This window comes from Indicator indicator, chromosome 21 (assembly GCF_027791375.1).
Source record: "Indicator indicator isolate 239-I01 chromosome 21, UM_Iind_1.1, whole genome shotgun sequence".
Taxonomy (NCBI): Eukaryota; Metazoa; Chordata; class Aves; order Piciformes; family Indicatoridae; genus Indicator; species Indicator indicator.
In genome coordinates this window covers 14,594,604-14,613,668 of record NC_072030.1, presented here as the reverse complement: position 1 = coordinate 14,613,668, position 19,065 = coordinate 14,594,604, and the positions used below count along the sequence as shown (strand labels likewise).

At 42.3% G+C, this 19,065-nt stretch overlaps 1 protein-coding gene across 5 annotated transcripts; it reads left to right on the top strand.

Annotated features, from left to right (window-relative positions):
* The first annotated feature begins 791 nt into the window (after positions 1 to 791).
* On the top strand, positions 792 to 19,065 carry SPTY2D1 (SPT2 chromatin protein domain containing 1). 5 transcript variants are annotated; one of them, XR_008489301.1, is made up of 7 exons: positions 792 to 900; positions 9,185 to 9,299; positions 10,491 to 12,083; positions 13,441 to 13,597; positions 14,221 to 14,298; positions 15,476 to 17,129; positions 17,773 to 19,065. XR_008489301.1 is itself a non-coding variant. In XM_054390287.1 (7 exons), the coding sequence occupies exons 1-6, from the start codon at positions 841 to 843 to the stop codon at positions 15,570 to 15,572; spliced, it is 2,100 nt and encodes a 699-aa protein (XP_054246262.1). In that variant the 5' UTR covers positions 792 to 840; the 3' UTR covers positions 15,573 to 15,582; positions 17,029 to 19,065. The 5 variants fall into 5 exon arrangements, 2 of the variants coding, with proteins under 2 accessions (XP_054246262.1, XP_054246260.1); XR_008489300.1 differs by having other exon boundaries at positions 17,524 to 19,065; XR_008489299.1 differs by having other exon boundaries at positions 15,476 to 17,668.

Genomic DNA, 19,065 nt, shown 5'->3' with positions numbered 1-19,065 from the left:
GATACACGCAGAACGTTTGGTTTAGCCGCTCCGAAGGAGACCTGTTTACTCAAGCGGGCAGGAGCACACCGCTCTGTGGCCGTGACACGATCCCTGGGAGCCAAGCGCCGCTTGTCAAGCCTCGCTAAAGATCGCTGCCGAGACCGAGTACCCAAGCACTCGGCCCTTGATCCAGGCGTTCAGCCTGAGCAGGTAGCGGAAGGTGGCCGGGAATGCGAGAGGGACGGGAGCAGGTGTCAGGGAGAGCTTCCAACAGCTCTCCCCTTCACACACACCCCCCAAACACCGCCCCCCGCCCCCCGCCGCCGCACAGACCTCCTTGACACCCGAACATTAAGAGCTGACATATGTTAAAAAAAATCAAATGAAGAAGTGGAGCCATGTGCGTTGGCTTGCTGACACGTCTCCATGCGGAGGCCGGGGGGCTGACAACGCATTTCTCTGGGAATGAACCCCAGCCCCACCGCCACAGCGGTGCCAGCTGCCGGCCGAGAATGACGGATGGGGCAGGGGCGGTCCCACAAGCCCTTATTTAGTCCAGCCCCGCCGCAGAGCGAGGCCCTGCCAGTGCCGCGGGGCTGTCGGAGACGCGCTGCCGGCGAAGCACTGCCGAGCTACCCAGCAGACATGCTTCCTGCGGCCGCGCGCTCGTCACACAGGAAGTGACGCAAGACGCTGTGACGCCAGCGCGAGGCGAGGTGATATAAAGGATAGGCGGCAGCGGCCGGAAGTGAGGGGAGTCGAGCGGCGCGGCAGAGGCAGGCGGGTGGTGGGGCTGCTGGGGCCGGAGAAGAGCGGGGAGGTGCGGGACGGCTGCCTCACCCTCTCCCGCAGCCAGCCATGGATTTCCGCAATATTCTGGTGATGGCCTCGGAGCAGCAGGGGCTGAACTCGGTGCCGGTGAGCTGAGGGGGCTGTAGGGGGCTAGTGGGGCGGTGAGGCTGGGGCATGGTGACCGTTACCATCGTTCGGGCGGCGGTGTCGCGGCTGCCCGCACTCAGCGGTGATCTTCGGGACGGTAGTTGCCGGCAGCTTCGGGCCGTACGGGGCTCGCGGGCCCGGCCACCCCGCGTTCCCCTCACGGGAAATCAATGGGCTTGCTTGGGTTTGTCTCCCGGTCTGGGCACCCCGCCCGTGGAAAGTCGGTTGCGAGGCCGGCTGACGCTTGGGGAGCCTGCTTGGTCGCGCCAGGCCGGGCCTCTCGCTCCGCCGGCCGGGGATACGCGCTTTTGCGGGCTGGATAAGCGTCTGTATGCCGGGGGGCGAAGCGGGGCTCCTGTTGTCAACAGGTCCCCGTACTCTGGGAGCTGGGAAGGGGCAGCGGGGTTTGCGCCTTCTGGTCGCCGAAAATAGCGAGATCCCGAAAGCTAACCTGTGCTGCAGGGGAAGGCAGCGGTTGTGGCCGAAAGTCGGGTAAGTCCTTTTGTTTGCTCTGAAAACAGAAGCCTGCCACGTCTCAAATGCGGGTCGGAGACAAAGAATGACAAGGTTTTTTTGGGGTGCATGTGCCGCATTGTCCAACACCGTCCTATCCGTATTGCTAAGGATACTTCGTTGCCTGTGACAATTACGTGGAGTTAATTGGTGGAAAGCATTTGGGTTATTCTGAATGTTGTTCTGTAGTCTGTACTTCAGCAGTTAGTCTTTTAACTCAAGCTATCAGGTTTGTTAATTCAGTGTGAAATAAGCCTCTTGCTTGGCTGAACGAAGGCTGGCAGTAGGAAGGGTGTGTGGCCTCTTGGTACATTAATACACGGAGTTTCATTCCTTTGGCAGGACCCAAATTATAAGTCGTGTGTACTTATTTGGATAAAAAAAATATTTTCTCCCTGGTAGCCACCAGCTAGAGAACAGCTGCTGTCTGTTCTTTAACTGAGTGCTGGAGTTCTGTGTTTCCATGATTAGCTTTCTTAAACCAGTGTAAATGAGAGGAGCAGCAAGTTTTTAACATAAAATACAGGGGAAAAAACCCAAACCACTACACTCTTTACACTGCTGAAATGGAGATGCTCAAGAATTAAGAGTATCCTCAGTCTCTTCATATCACCAATAAAATTCTGGTGATGTCCACTAATATTGTGACCAGTTAACAATATGGCCCAGCCATATGGTAGGTAGGTGTAGTTTGTCAGATTCCATCATGTTTTGAAAACCTTGTAAAATGTAGTCTTTAATGTTTAGCCTGATTTAGTTTGTCTCTGAGTACATGGTTTGTAACATAAATAATGGAAGTATCAAATACATAAATAATTCAAGATAGTAAAATGCCTGGTTTGTGGCTCTTAGGCTCTTACAGGAAGTTGACATTTGGGTGGTTGTAGTATCACGCAGTATCACAGTGTATTACAGGCTGGAAGTTCTTTAGATACTTCAAATGTATTTTCCCCTTGGCTTTCTCATGCAGTTTTAATGTACTCTTTTGTCGCAAGTAGTTATAAACTGTGATGATAAACTGATGATGTATCTGCCATGGTCACTGATGATGGAGAGAGGCAATCCTGCTTGTTGTGCAATGGGTGAGGGTGCCCTTACTCTTTTTAGAAAAGGCAGGATTAGGCTTTGCTTACCTAATTAGCTCATGGAGAGAGAGTGCAATTGAATCCATAGCTGAAGCAATTTGTTTTCTTACTGTTGTAGCACATCAGTGCAGCTTTTAACTGTAAAGTTTGCCTTAGTCTCTGAGCAAAAGTGGAGCTGCACTTGCCACTGCTTGTGGTTATCTGCAGCTGTCAGGCTTCAAAAGAAGGGCCCATGGAGGCTTTCTGATCAATGGACATCAAAGTGACTCCACTAGATTAAAGCTAGTACATAAAGTAAGTTCTTACAGGAAGAATATAATTATTTCCATTAAAAACACCATACAGGCTAATTACAAAATTCACTGGTATGTAAAGTTACCAGGTTTCTAGAAATGATAACTCCTGCATTAATCAACATATCCCTTAAACTTCCCTTTGAGAAGTTTATTTCAAACTTCAGTGCGCTAAACTAAATATTCCATATATTAACAATAAATAGAGTTATATCTACAAGTAGTGTATATATACCTCAAAAGTGAAAAGTATAGAGAAACTCTATTTAAGAAACCATAGGGTCTTGTATCATGAAAGAGGGACCTGCATAGAAAGAGTGTTGCATCATGTCCCTGGGAAAATGAATCTGCTTGTTCATCTCCCTGTGGAAATCCAGATTCAAAAGGGACCTTGCTGAAATCAGCCTTTCAGTGCCCTATTAGCTGCATCAGGTTTTGTTTCTAAATACAACAGCACATCTGTGAACTAGGGTATAAGCTATTAATGATGTGTTGCTAATAATCTTCGTAGCAGCTGCTGAGGAGAGTGTTCGTTTTTCTCACTATGTTCCACAGGGGCTATGGTGCTGTGTATCTTGTTACATGTGTCCCTGTTAGCAGTTCATCTGATTTCCAATGTCATCTTGCTTCCCTTAGACATGATGCTAGTTTTGAGATTCAATGTTGATTTCAGTAAGGTATAAATAGTTTCTCTCACCCTTTTCGGGTGAAATTAGCCTATTCTGTTAGCATACTGAAATTAACGTACTCTGTTATGCTGTGAGTTTTATGTGACATAATGGATGTGCTGAAGCACTTCTGTATGTTTGTATGGAAAAATATTCTCCAAAGTATGAAATTCTGTTGCAGTTTTTTAAAAACCCCTGAGCATAGTTGGAACCAAGTCATTCTTGCATTTCACCTTGTTTCTATTGGCATAAATGATTTATTATAAATGGCTTCATTTAGTTCCCTACTACTTTTAACTGAGGTTGAATCTTTGGTGTACAGAACTTACCAAAAAACTGATACTGAGTAGCATTTAACCACAAAGAGTTCACCCAAAACTGAAACATCTTGTCATCCACGTCAGCACTTGCTGAAGTTGCATTTTTAAGTCACAGTGATACACAGTAAGTATGCTTCCTTACAAAGTATTCTCCAGTGAAACTGATGTACTTGGAGTTACCAGAGTATTTGTGAAGTAAAACAGTAGCAAAATCTCAGAGTTTGTTCAGAGGAGCTTGCCCAGAGCATTGTGATCTACAATGGAGCACTTGTCCCTGGGCGAGAGAAGCCTAGCAAGAGAAACCGGGAGAGTGGCAGTGAAGTACAGATTGCTGTCAGAGACTCCTATTTGGTGTGTACTTACGTAGTTAAAACTTGTCTCAAAACAGGGCCTAGAAATGTTTTGTATTTTATCATCACCCACAGGAGGAGAACTGAGATATAAATAGTTGGCAAGGGCTGAGGAGGGCTTTACCCTTGACTTGACCCAACTTGATAGCTAAGCGCCAGAAGCCCACAAGTACTGAGCAAAATGTGTAAAGCTTTCAACTTTTTCTATTCTTTTTGCATAAGCAGACAAAAATGGGGGACCATGATACCACTACAGAAAGGAAAGCATAAAGTATGGGTTTAATGTTTTGCTGTGTAAAGCAACACTTAACAGAAGAACATTCTGCAATTTTTTCAGCTAATGGTTCAGCTTGGGTGTTGTGACAGAAATTGTGAAATCTTAGCATTATTTTTGCAATTGTTAGAGTCAAGTGATATGAGCCTGTTAGCTTGGTTTGGGAAGGTGACAACAGTAGGAGCTGGTAGTTAAGATCCTCTTTTCAGTAGTGTTTTTCTCTTGATAAGGGTTGCTAGAACCTGAAGAGTCTGAAACAAATTTAAGCATGCTTGGTAACTGTTAAAATAAGTTTCATTGCCTTGGGTTTCCTGTAGCACAGTCTCAGGCTTCCAATCATATAAAAATAACTTGTTAGATGATACAGAAAGGAAAGAAAAACAAACAAACAAAAAAAAAAAAACCCAAAACAAAACCAACAACAAACAACCCCACAACCCAGCCTGACAAGGTGCCTCCAGAGAGGGACCCTGAACAAAGCAATCTCTAGGCTTAGTGTAAGGTATCTTCCCTTCACATGACTCTTCACTCAAATAGTGAAATTTGGGTCTGAGGTCATCTTGTTCCTCTGTCTTCAGATGGGTCATTCCTTTTATCTCAAGGATACAACCTCTGCTGGTGAATGTGGCTATCTTTTTTGACAGGATGTAGGAAGCTAACAGGTGTTACCTTCTTTTTCATGGGATGCATTGGTCTCAGGGCTTCCTTCAGATAACCAAGTGTAAGTTCAACTTAAGTTCACTGCCTGTGGCTCAAGGCTTTAGCAAATCTTTCCATTCATGCTATAGGATAGATTCCATTTGAGCTACTGCAACTGCCAGTTACTTTGCTATAATTAGATAGTGATAATGGTAGTTGGGAAAGCATTATGTGCATGTATTGTAAGAAGGTCTTAATGGCAGAGTGAGCTGCTGGTAACCCCAGCATGCTGTCTGCAGAGTGGACAGTGGAAGCACCAGCACAGGGTAACAGCTGAGGCCCCTGTGCAGTTAACACAAATGGCTACTTGCAATTTGGAAAGCTGCCTTTCAAGGAAGGCATTAGAGGAAGTATTAGAGCGCTGAGAAGAGTGAGACAATATATGTGTGGGTGAAGTGGGTAAATGAACCATTGGTGACATTATCAGAAAGTTATATCCTGAAGGACATTAAAAGGGGAAACAGAGATTTCCCATTGAATAAGGTTACATGCCTTGATGAATGGTAAGGAAGAGCAGGAAGAGTGTTGCAACAGACAAGGGTCACATCTGGCTAGTGAAAAGCAGACAAAAGCCCCCACCCTGTGAGACCTCTGCACATTGTCCACACTGGATAGCACAAGTGGAATTGTCTTTACATGGCATGTGCAAACCCCTAGCCAAAATGACGAGTTGCACGAGTGCTTGACTTGAGAACCAGGTTTGGCAGAATTGATCACTCAGACCTTGCATTGCTACCTGTGTGAATATTGAGTGTGCTACAGAGTACTTCAGATTGTTTCTAAGGTACTAATTCCCTTCAACCTGTTCCTGAAAGGATTTCTCATAATGTGTGGAGTGCTTTGCTTCCGTCTGTTGTGATTTAGAGCATGCCAGACGAACATGGGCCACATCTGAGCAAACAGTGAGACACAGTATTGCATTGTGGTTTGGGTTTCCTAAACAGTTTGGTCTTGGAATACTTTTGGTGTAAACAGCACAAGTTAGGGAGTGAAGGACCTCAGCATCCCAGGAGAGAGGGGCTTGGCTTCAGCTATCTTATCCTTTAAATAGTCCTAGCTATGATGTTCAAATCTAGTGATTTCAATTGTAAATACCAAAAAATTGTTCTGGGTTAGAAACTCTTCGAGTGAAGATTTACAAAATCAGATCTCAGATTGTGGTAAACTCCCATGCAGAGGTGAATCTTGGTAAATGAGCTTAAGTGTAGTAGGACTTTAATGTGATGAGGCAACATGTCAGGTTTTACTACTGCAGTGCACGTGGACAGTCTGTCATTTTGGTTTAGCAATTTCTGAGTTGTAATTGCTTCTAGAACATTTAGATGTAGTATCTTTACCAGATATTTATTTAATTTTTGATTTAGGTTTCAAAAAGCTAAATGAGAATATGAAGGTATTTGTGGGAATACTGACTTGTGTGGCTTTTATTATTGTTTTAATCTGGGACTCTTATTTCACAACTCTTTAATTTGGTAAAGATTGTAACTTTCCATGTGTTAAATCTTGATTTTTAGGTTATAATCTGTTGGTTTACTACTAAAATGAAAATCCAACTCTCAACTAGAGTAGGGTTTTTTCCTAAATGTATTCTGCATCCTATCTGCTTCTGGGTTTAACTGGCTTCTGTTGTATCTTTGCAAGGATCTCTCCTCTTATTGCTTTGTTTATCTTTTCTAGTCTGTCTGTAGGAAGAAGATCAAAAAGCCTTTGTTTCTTTCCATTTTATGATTCTAAATCCCAATCTGTTAATTGGTACATTTATGAAAGGCAGTGTCTGAACAGGTGTAGCACACTAGTGCAAGTGTTCATTATAGATTCCAGTAAGAAAGGCACTGGGACTCTTATTGATTGAAATAACATTTACTGGAGATAACAGGGGAAGGAAAAAAGGGGATAGCATAAATGACATCTGCTTAGCTGCTGGAACCTAAGAGGTTCAACACTGGACAGACATCTAGGCATGGCACACTGTAAATGCTGTCTGTGGTGAGGATCGCCAGCACTGTAGCCTTTAGAGGTTTTATAAGATGTTCTTATAAGTAAGCAGCTGTTTCCTCTGCCTAGCAAAAGGATGTTATATGAAAGCATGCTGCTTCGCTTCAAGATGTACTGAGACAGAATTACAGACTGGTTTGGGTTGGAAGGAACCTTTCAAGGTCATCTAGTTCAACCTCCCTGCAGTGAGCAGGGACATCTTCAACTAGATGTGGCTTAGAGCCAAATCCCACCTGACCTTGAATGGTTCTGGGAATGGCAGGTGAGGGGGGGCATCTACTACTGTTCTGGACAACCTGGGCCAGTGTCTCACCACGCATACTCTTAAAAATGTCCTCCTTATATCTAGTCGGAATCTCCCCTCTTTGTTTAAAGCCACCATCCCTTGTCCTGTTGCTGCAAGCCTTACTAAAAAGGTCTGTTCCGATCGTTTTATAGGCCCCTTTTAAGTTCTGGAAGGCTGCAAGGTCTCCCTGGAGCCTTCTCTTCTCCAGGCAAGTTACACCACATGCAGGTGGTGTGTTCACCAGATGCTATGTATTCTTTCACCATTAGTCTGAATTCATCCAGTGATCTCAAGTAATTACCCCAGGGTGCCAGCCTGTACCTGGTCAAGTCAGCTGCTACTTGTATCACTAAATCCTTGATGTATAATATTCTTCTGTTTAAGATCACTGTAGCAGGAGCTGCAGTCTGTCACTGGCTTCAGATCAACCCATTAATTATGCTGGTGAAGTCAGTTACAAATTACTTTTGGAGTAATTCCATTTTTTGAGTTTATTTTTTTGTTTTCACTGAAGAAGATAACCTGAGACTGCAATGAGCATCCAGAAAAAAGCTGAAAGCCATCATGAACCTGTAAACCTGCAGGCTCTGGCAGTTTGGGCTGTAGTCTGCTTTTGTTTCCTGCTTGGTCCAAGACTAAGGCTCAGTTGAAATACTTGTACTGGGTTACTGATGCAGCTGTCACATTCCTTCTCAGTCTAGTGTATGTCACTCATTTCTCTTGCTTTCCCTACCTGTCTTCTGCTTTCCTGTTAATTCCCTCAGAAAACTGAGTGCACTTTGATCATGGATGAGTGGAATGCACCTCACTCAAAAGAGAGGGAGCAATATATTTTGAGGTAAAATAAGAATTTGATACAGTTGAATAAGTTTGATGGAACTTAAAGTTTTAACTGTGATTTGGCAAGGTTCAATAGGTGTAATGAGAGGAGGCACCTTATTAACTGCTGCATGGAAAAAACATATGAATGAAAGTAGGGTTTGAATCCAGTTAGAATGACTTACATGGAGTCTGGAGATGCAAAGAGTAACAAGGACCCTGCTGTTTTGTCTGTCCCCCTCCAGCTTTCTTAACTCCTTTTGGAGCCTAGGAGTGGCTAGATCCAATCATAGTCTTAGACTTGGTCAATGGTTTGTGTAATGGAATTATCCATACAATGCTTGTAGTAATATTGAGTAGCTACACAGATTAGTAATATCTCAGAACATTCAGTGTGCTATCAGTCACTTACCAAGGATCTGTTGTGGTTAGTAAGATCTCTGTGATGGGTAAGGAAGGATTGATCTCTTAGTCTTAGGTAAGGAATCTGACTTTGAGAGGTGTCCCTGCTCAAGGAAAGGGTCACCTGGTATGCAGTTCAGCTGCAGTTCAGGGAGAGCACAAACAGGACCCATCCTGCTGGTAATATTTACAGGGTGAAGTAGCTGGCTGCTGGTCAGCAGTATAGACAAGACAGGGCTGGGCTTTCATCTTGTGCTTCTGGGTTTTGAAGCCACATTTTAAAATATTTTTTCAAGACACCTTCACTCCCTTGTACTTGATCCAGGGCCTTTCTAGTTGGCAAGCTCACCCCAAGGACATGAGACGTGTTGCTCCTGAGCATGAAACAAAGCAGGGCTGAGTCAAGTGTCTGTCACAACTCTTTCAGCTGAACTCATGGTTTATCCTGGACCAGCTCTACGCTTGAAGTCAAGTGCATGCCTGTTACACAACTTGTCAGCTTTAACAGCTTTCAGGCTTACATTTTTTAACTTGTCTGACATTTCTTTGTTCTTTACAGAAAAGGTACAGTCTGGCTGTTGGCCCTCCCAAAAAGGTTCCAAAAGTCAAGGGTGTGGAGTCTGCAGCAGTGCAAGCATTTCTCAGGCGGCAAGAAGAAGAAAAAAGGAAAAAAGGTAATAGCCCAAAATATTTCCTCTGGGAGATCTTCACTGACAAATTTTAAGAGGCTTTGTCACCTTATTTGAAGCTCTTGCAAATAGAGCTATATATCTATTTCTGATAACTGATCCTGAGGGAAAACCAGGGCTAAGTAAGGACAAGGAATATCTGCATGCTTTCCTAAGGAGTTAAATATTAATCTGCTACACTAGCACTTGCTGTTGCAGATCAAGCAGTAGTTAAGGTCAAGAGATTCTGGACTTCTGGTGACTTAACTTTGAAAAGCTTGATCAGTATGAAAAGGTGCAGAGAGTTCCTATCGTGTCTTAACATAGTGTATCAATAGTGTCTCTGAAATTTGTATGGCAGAGGCTTTGTTTGAGCCACAGTTCTTCCACTACATTATTTCATTTAAAAAGTCTATAGAATTAATTCAATCCATTTTCTGGGAATTGATGCTTTTCCTAAAACATTCTGGTATTTGGCCACTGCTTTCTTGATCTCTCTAGTATCTGGCATTCAGACCTCTCATCCTATTCACCAGCTAGTTCAGCCTAAATTTTGTTAGCAGATCACACACAGACTCAGGTTACAAAATGTATTTATGCAGAAAATAGCTAAAACCAGTTCAGTGAGAACACAGGACAGACTGGAGGCACAAGGTTCTGTCAGACAAATGTAATGACCAGCAGCTTCTGGTGGTTGGCTGCTTCTGTCTCTCCCCTGCACCTCTCTATGCACACACTCAGTCTGTTTTCCAATTCTTTTCTCCCCACTACCTCCCCAATAGTCTGATTCTCTCCCTTTCCTCATCTTCTATTAAGTATCTGATAGTAAATTCTATGTAGTCTCAAAATTCCCTTGCTCAGTCTCAGAACTCCTTCAATCACCCCTAAGTCCTGTACCTCCTGACACAGTAATACTCCTTAGTTTTCATAGCATTCTGAGAGCTGCTGTGATTCAGTCACCTCAGTGAGTTTTGCAATGGCAGCATTTGGATTAATTGTTTGCCTTTGTTTGTCAGAGTAGCTGATTCACATGGGTTAGCTTGCCCTGTTGGCAGACCTCTGATCACTTTTTGATTTGTGTTGAATAGCTGTTAGCCAGATATCCTTAAATTCTGTCCTAAATGGTTTATCAGTTTGGAAGAAATTGGAATAAAAAGTATGCAAGAGCACTAACTTTCTCCTGGGTTCCTATTATAGCACTTGAAGAAAGAAGGAAGAAAGAAGAACTCTTGGCTAGACGAATTGAACTGAAACATGACAGAAAGGCAAGAGCTATGGCCTCACGAACAAAGGATAATTTTTATGGCTATAATGGCATTCCTGTTGAAGAGAAGCCTAAAAAGAGGAGGACTTGTGAGAATGTTGCTCAGGCCTCAGAGGCTGAGCATGTAACAGAAGATGAAACTGAGCAACTTGAATACAGTCAGAGTGAGTCTGAGCATGAGCAAGAAGAATATGAAGAGAAGCCATCCAAAGCTGCAGTGAAACCAAAGGCTCCTCCCAAAAGGGCACCAGCACCTCTGAATTTTGAAGAGCTCTTAAGGCTTGCTGAGAAAAAACAGCATGAACCAGTGGAAATAAAAGTAGTGAAAAAGGTAGAAGAGAGACCCAGAACAGCAGAAGAATTGAGAGAGAGGGAATTTTTGGTACGCAAAAACAAAAAAGTAGAAATGCATAAAAAAAGTGAGAAGGAGATAAAGAACACAGGGATATCCAGTTCTTCAAAAAAGGTGACTTTTCAGAAAGAACTTGTAAGTGCAAAACTTAACAAAAGCTCACTAGATAAACATTCCACACCAAAAGGCAGCCTGTCATCTTCTCTCAGTAGTACTGATAAGAAATCCAAACCACCAGCAATGACTGAAAAACATTCAAGGTCATCTTCTTCCAGATTTGATCAAATGGAGAAAAACTCACAAAATGGCTCCTTAAAAAGCTCCACTGGTAGCAGTCATAGTAAATTACCTGTCAATGGTGTTGGAAAGTCTGGATCAAGCTCTCATGTGCCACCCTCAAAACCAGCAGCCAATGGGGCTCAGAAGCTGCCGTCTGCAAAAGAATCCAACCTGAAAAAGTCTGCCCATACAAAATCAGGAACTGCTGCAGCCCTTCAGCATGGAGTCAAGTCCAATGCAAAGCAATCAGGCAGCAGCTTAGGAAAAGGAGGGCCTGGACATCCAGCTGGCAGTTCAAGTGTAGGACCTGGGCGATCAAGCAGCAGCTCTGGCATGGGACCTGGACGGCCGGGCAGCAGCTCGAACCCAGGACCTGGGCGACTGGGCAGTGGCTCAGGTGTGGGACCTGGAAGGCCAGCTGGCAGCTCAAGCACAGGACCCGGGCGACCAGGAAGCAGCTCAAGTGTGGGACTGGGTCGACCAGGCAGCAGCTTGGCCAGTGGGCCAGGAAGGCCGGGCAGCAGCACAAATGCAGGACCTGGGCGACCAGGCAGCAGCACGGGTACAGGACCAGGAAGGCCAGGAGCTGGTCAAAGCACAGGACCTGGGCGACCAGGTATCAGCTTGGGAACAGGACCTGGAAGGCCAGGAATCAATCCAAGCACAGGAGCCAAGCGACCAGGCAGCAGCCTGGGAACAGGTCCGGGAAGGCCAGGAGTTGGCCCAAGCACTGGACCTGGGCGACCAGGCAGCGGCATGGGTGCAGCTGTAAAACCCAAGTGTACTGTTGTATCAGAAACTATTTCTTCTAAAAACCTTGTCACAAGGCCTAGCAATGGACAGATAAATGGAATGAGACCTTTCCAAGGGCATAGACCTGTGCTTCATCCACAAGGTATAAAGTTCAAGAGCAAATTATTTTTTTTCTTTGAATTGTTTGGTTTGTATTTTGTACATCTGAGTTAAGGTCTTTGACAATTTTAAATGCAAGTAGGAAGACTTGGACGAAACACTGTATTTGCCTTTTAAAGACTGCATTGAGTGCATTTAACAGTAGAATGCTTTTTTTTGTTTTTTTCTGCCTTGTCACACTTAAATTATTTTTGCTTGTGCCCTTATTCCTTGAAATACAGACCTGGGTAGTGAAGAACTGCATGAAAGAAGATGCCTGTGATGGATGTTGGTATATAAGAGCTGTTAGAAGGAAAAACACTGCATTGTTTAGTCTTCAAAGATTTGTAGTGTCTTTAATAACTGATGGTGGAAGTGATTAATGAAAGTTAAAACCATACAACAAACTCATGACTGACCTTTAAATGTTTTGGCAAACTGACCTTAGCAGTAACCAAGCAGTTCTAGAAGTTCATTCCTGAACAGGAACAAACAGCATGGACTGTATTGAGAAGGAGTGTGGTTAGTAGATTGAGTGAGGTTCTCCTCTCCCACTGCTTGGCCCTGGTGAGGCCACATCTGGAATGCTGTGTCCAGTTCTGGGCTCCTCAGTTCAAGAAGGACCTCAGGAAACTGCTTGAGAGAGTCCAGTGCAGAGCCACGAAGATGCTGAAGGGAATGGAACATCTCCCTTCTGAGGAAAGGCTGAGGGACTGGGTCTCTTTAGCTTGGGGAAGAGGAGGCTGAGGGGTGACCTCATTCATGTTTATAAACAGGTGAAAGGTGAGTGTCAGGAGGATGGAGTCAGGCTCTGCTTGGTGGTGACCAGTTACAGGACAAGGGACAGTGGGTGCAAGCTGGAGCAGAGGAGGTTCCACATGAGCATATGTAAAAACTTTTTCACTGTGAGGGTGACAGAGCCCTGGAGCAGGCTGCCCAGAGCGGTTGTGGAGTCTCCTTCTCTGGAGACATTCAAAACCTGCCTGGGTGGTTTCCTGTGTGGCCCGCCCTAGATGGTCCTGCTCTGGTAGGGTCATTGGACTGGATGATTTTTTGAGGTCCCTTCCAACCCCTAACATTCTGTGATTCTGTGTGAAATAAGTGCCTAGAAAACCTTGAACAAGAACGTAGATTTCTGTCTGGTTGTTTCCTCAGGAAGCCATGGGTAATCTTCTACAACACAGCTTAGAGGAAGTATTTCCTTTGACTAATTTTCTGAGAATTGCTAGCTGACTCAATGCAGAAGTTTTCCACCTTGAAGCCCAGAGCTGTAAAAGGGCTGTGCCCAAGGTATAGCAATGAAAATCACTGTTAAATTAATGTTATTAATTGATTTTTTTTTTCACTCCTCTGTCATTTAGGTCTTGGAAGACCACCTATTGGTTACAAGAGACAAATAGAAGATGATGATGACGATGAATATGACTCTGAAATGGATGACTTCATTGAAGATGAAGGGGAACCCCAAGAAGAAATATCAAAGCATATTCGGGAAATATTTGGCTATGACCGGAAAAGGCAAGAAAAATGCCACTTTTGAGATACTGCTGAAAAAAACAACAGAAGAACAGAATTAGAGTTCGACAAATGAAAGTGTTTTAGAAATAGGGGAAGTGCTGGTATCCAAAAATGGTTTCACATTGCAGGAATTTAACAAGCAACAGAGCTGCTTCTGTGCAGAAGGGATCTTGACTTTTCACACAGCCTGCTGTGCTCTTCGGGGGAACAATAAAATTTGGTAGAATAGGACATAGCTGGGAAAAAACACAGCTTCAAGGTCTCACCTGTAGAGTTCATAGCAACTCTTTCCTATTATTGGATGTTAAAATACTTCCTAACAATCTGCAGTATTCCAGAATTCACCAAATGGGGCTGCCTGACTATAAATGCAACAGTGTTAGCTGCTCAGTAAGAGGATCTAGCTTGGTGTGACTAGGAACTGCTGGAAAATGTAGGGTCTTGGTTTGTTAAAATAGTTTTATCTGACAATAAGGTATAAGAAAGCAACTATTTTAAAGGCTTGTAGCACAAAATTTGCATATGGCACAGTAATTGTTCTCTCTAAGAAGGAATGTGAATTCATAACTCAACTGTCCATTATCATGGGTTTTGTGTGCTGAAAGCCAATATTTAATTTGCAGATACAAAGATGAAAGTGATTATGCCTTACGTTATATGGAGAGCAGCTGGAGAGAGCAACAGAAAGAAGAAGCTAGGAGGTAAGCATGGATTTTAAACTCAGGTAGCAAGGGGGGGAGTTGGTTTATTTCTCGAGGCATGGAGCTAAGTTAGAGTGGGTATCTGCTGCTTTGTAAAGCAGAGGTAAGGAAGCTTTAGTATTTTTAATAAGAAAGCTTAGGGAGAGAGAAAACAGCCAGCCAGTGGTGGGTACAGTAGATAATTTTTATGTCCATTCTCATGCATCACAAACTTTGCCTGCATAAAACCCCCAACAAACCAAAACAAATTCATGGCCAAACATCTGTTTCAATGCCCTCACTGTGAAGTACTGTAAAGAATTAGGCTTAATTTTTGTTTTATGAGCCTGTAGTGGAGCAGTTTAGCCCAGAACAGTCGAGTCCTCATGGTGATGTGGTCAAACCTTTTGCCTTGGAGTTTTTTTGCTGCTCTGCCTGATGTGCTTCATAATGAACCATGGGTGTACAAATGCACTCGCTCAGTGGGGCTACAAATGAGGCAGTAACTTTGTCACACCTGTTCCTAGTATCTTATTTATTGGTGAGATCAGTCATTGCAGATACTGTGTAAGTATCACTTTCAACACACTGACTTCTTGGAAGCTGAAGAAACTATGCAGGGATGTGGCTAAAACATGCCATGTTAGCAGAGTCTCTTCCTTGGGCCTGTTCACCAGAGCCATGGCAGTCAGATGGACTGAGGGAGGAGCCATGTTGGGCTTGTAGCTACCTGAATGGTGCCTCAAGCCAGGAAGCTGCAATCTTTTCCTTCTGTTTGACGCATCCATTCCTTCCCTCACCGATGTCAATGGTTTAGGTGGCTCTCAGAGAAATGAGTCAGCCCTGCTGTGACTGGTGTGTAAGAGTTATATCAGTAAGAACTGATGGATGTGCTTCAGAAACTACTTTTCAGGAAAAAATGATCCTCTGTATTACGATTTATTTTTTAATCTCGATTTATTTAACAAGTTTTGCATAATTTTTGCGTGAAAACATTTGATTCTAATGTAATGATTAAACTCTTGATTTCTTAAAGTTATCTTCTTGATGTAGTTGGAGAAAATTTGATAGTTGAATTAAGGTAAAATTTTAACTCAAATGAGCTGTCATAATTTTAGGATTGCTTTTCCTGGGGGAGGGATAAAAGTCAAAATTCCTGTTTGTAGCAGTGTGTAAAAGATTTAATCTTCTTTGGCAGCTTGAGACTCGGCGTTCAGGAGGACTTAGAAGAATTGAGACGGGAAGAAGAAGAATTAAAACGCAAGAGACAGTCTAAGAAGCTGAGGACATGTTAACTGACTTACGGTGTTGACTTTGTTCATGTTTCTGCTACCCTCTGCCTCCATACATCTCTTATTCTACTTCAGTTTCCATTTGCTTATTAGAGGGCAAAAGAGTATTTAAAGGGATGAGAGTACTGAAAAGCAAGGGTTTAGTTTGACCTAAATAAGATATTTATTTTTAATACTTGCCAGGGTTGGTTTTTTATGGAGAAATTAATGCACTAATGCATATTAAGTGGAATAAAATTAATAATGTTTCCATTGATTAAACCAGTTCAAGATGCCAGCAGAAATATTGACTAGCTATGCACTGACTCAGAACTGTTGGGGCCCCTATACCAGTCAATCAATTTTGCATTCACTTGAAAGAAAGGTATAACATTCTTGTTCCTGATATTTCTTGAGACTTAGAGAAATTGCTTTATTACCCTACTCTGTCTCCCAGCCTGAGCCTCCAAGTATTGAAATGTCTTTCTCTGTAGAGAAGCAGTTTGGGTGTAAATTCAGCCATTGCCACAGATGTTCAAAGCAATAAAGTGCTGCATATTTTCTGATTTGAGGACCCATAAAAGTAATCTGAACCTCTTTACTTCTGAATGGAAAAGTGCATGTCACGTGCAAATGGTACAGTTATAGGTATGGCCAAAAGACTGTTGGCTTTCGCTATGTCTGGAATTCCAATCCCAATCTAATTCAGTATAAATACACACCCTGAAAACAGGAATTCCTAGTGTTTGTGTGTATCCTGTGCTTTTGGGCTCAAGCATATGCTTGGGAATCCTCCTCCTGCCCTGTCAATCTTCAGATTCACTTAACGGCTTCTGCAGCTCTTATAAACTGTGTTCAGTGCACTTGTTGGTTCTTGCATTAAACATCTGATGAGTTCCATGATTTTAAAATGCGAAGCAGTCATTTATCTAATTAGGTTTGCAATTTAGAGAGCACATCAAGATGAAGGTTTATTATAATGTATTTGCAGCTCTTCAATATTAACAACTTCCTGTTATGTAGTTAATACTTGTGATTAATTTCATCAAACCAAATCTAAACTGGTCCATAGCAGGAGAGTTAGTTCAGTTACTTATCTTAATGCCCATATTTGCACATTATTTCTAACTATGCACTTAAAGACTGTTTCTTTCTGTAACTGAATTTGTTTACAATCAGCACAGGGTTCACAGAAGTCTATGGGAGTTGTACTAAGAGCCTGAAGCTCAAATCTGGTGTTGCACCTACCTAGATTTCCTGAGGTTGCCCTTCGAAGCTCACAGTATCACTACTTAGCTTTGCCTCAAGCTCCAGGGCTTCATTGATAGTGCCTCTGTCTTCAGCTGCTGAGGCTGTTATGTTTTAATGATAGAAGTACTTGGAAAAGTACAAAAAGGGATGTGGGTGTTTGGGGAGTTAAAGGGATAAAAAGGGATAAAATTACCCTGTAGAAAAATGACAAAGGAACCTTTCCTAGCAGGGGGCTACTCTTAACAGTGCTGCTTCTGGGAAGGAGTTCAGATGGCAACCTGCAAGGAGCAATCTTGGAAGCTGCTGAAGTTTAAACATCTGACTCTTAATGTAAGAAAAACCAGATATGTCTTTTTAAGACGTTTTCTGTCAATGGTGTAGCATTTCACTGCCTCGGTAAAACACTGATAGAGGAAGCTATTGGGATAGATTCTATAAACTAATTCAGTGTTAGTTGACAGGGAGCCCAGATGAAGACACCATCGTTGCTCCTCTATTTTTAACTTTCTATATTAACTTAACAAAAACTGTTTCTCAGTGTATACGCTTGAAGCCCTGCAAGATAGTGCAACCTCTCTGCTTGTCTAGAATTGTGTTGTATTTGCTCTGCTTCACTGGGACCATCTAAAGTTTTCTGTTGTGATTCTAGAATTATGCATTCAAGAAAATGAATACTGGGACCATAAGCAAGTTACTGTTTTTTTTACTTCTTAATTCCTCTTAGCTGGAGAAAAGTTCTGGATCTGTCAACCCAGACAGCTATGTCAGCTATGAGCAGCTTCCTGCCTGGCTGGTAAAAAAAAGTCTCTTATGAAGCAAAAGAAATATTAATTCACAATTGGTTCAGTTGGGAAATAAATCAGATAAAGGTAGATTAAATAAAATCTGATTATTTCACCTCTTTCTGATTATTGAAACATGCAAGATGGTTACATTTCTTAATCTGTAAAGCACTTTGTCATTTGTCTTTTAGGTGGTGACTGGAATGTACTCTGCTAGCCTCCCTAAGACACTGTGTAGCTGTTTCTTCACAGAGTGATCCTTGTTTAGATTTTGTCTATTTCATATGAAAAATTCCAAGACACGTTTGTAATTTTCCAGTCAAGTACGTTCTCATAATTGGGTTTCAAATTTTGTACAAATGGTTTGGGTTTTAAAGTGGTTGCATTTGCTGCATATTTGTAAATTGGCTAGGAAGGAAGTAAATTTGGGGGGGGTTAATTCCTGACCTTGTATGCAAACCCACTCTTTGCCAGATTAATAATGTTAATCTAATGGGACTACTTCAGTAATCAAAGTGCATCTGAATTTGTGAATAAGGAAAACTGGAAGAATGCTTCCATTGGTTTCTGAGGATCCAATATTAAGCTAAGAATTTAATTGTGTGTAATTTTGGTTTGGGTTTTAGATTTTTAATTCACTGTTTGACAATGTGCCTTTTTCACTAAATTGTGTCAAAAAAACCAACAATGAATGTAGGAGTATAAAAGGTTTGGTCAGTTTCTGCTATCTCAGATTCTATATCCTTAAACTTGATTGTGTGAAATGACATACTTTTCATAAACCCCTTCCAGGTCTGGCTTTGATTGCACAATTACAGTAGCTACTTCTTTACTGCTAATGCTAAATCAGATGAAGGGCACTTTCTTATTATTGATGACTACTTTTTGAAAATGTCTTGTATTTACACTTGAGCTGTACTTCACTTTACAGCGATGTCTTTTGGAGGCCAGGGTTTTGCATATCACAGGAAGCCTTAGTGTGCAACTCTGTGCTGTGCTTTAAAATAAAAACCTTTCAAGAAATATATGAGATCTCTATGGAAATCTGGATTTATTTTTGTGTAAAGTCCAAAATATTATCCAGGAAGACGAATTTTCTATTTTTTTTGCATTTTGTAACATAATCTAGTAGCTGATACGTATTTCTAGATACTGCATATTTCTGGAGACCAAAACATGTCAGAAAATAAATATATGGAGAGACTGGTGTTTAAATCGTGATGAATGTACTTCTATTTATTTTGGTGAGTGGGTGTGATGCAATATTGAAGTGTTAGTGTGTAAATAAGGGTGCTTCTAGTTTTAGGCAATTATTTTATTTTTCCTTTTGGGGGATATCATTTATGCACAATGTCTTTTTACACAATGTGATCAATCAGGTTCAACTCGTACATAGCTTAACTGTTTTCTGGTGCTGTCAAGAAAGTGTATACTTTGCACACACCAAATGCATATACATTTTGCAGAGTATGTATACAATAAAT

Excerpts from the sequence above, each read along its gene's own strand:
- SPTY2D1 (XM_054390287.1), top strand. The coding sequence starts at position 841 with ATGGATTTCCGCAATATTCTGGTGATGGCCTCGGAGCAGCAGGGGCTG. Across the intron at positions 13,598-14,220 it reads TTTGGCTATGACCGGAAAAG|ATACAAAGATGAAAGTGATT; the intron begins GCAAGAAAAATG and ends TTTAATTTGCAG. Across the intron at positions 14,299-15,475 it reads CAGAAAGAAGAAGCTAGGAG|CTTGAGACTCGGCGTTCAGG; the intron begins GTAAGCATGGAT and ends CTTCTTTGGCAG.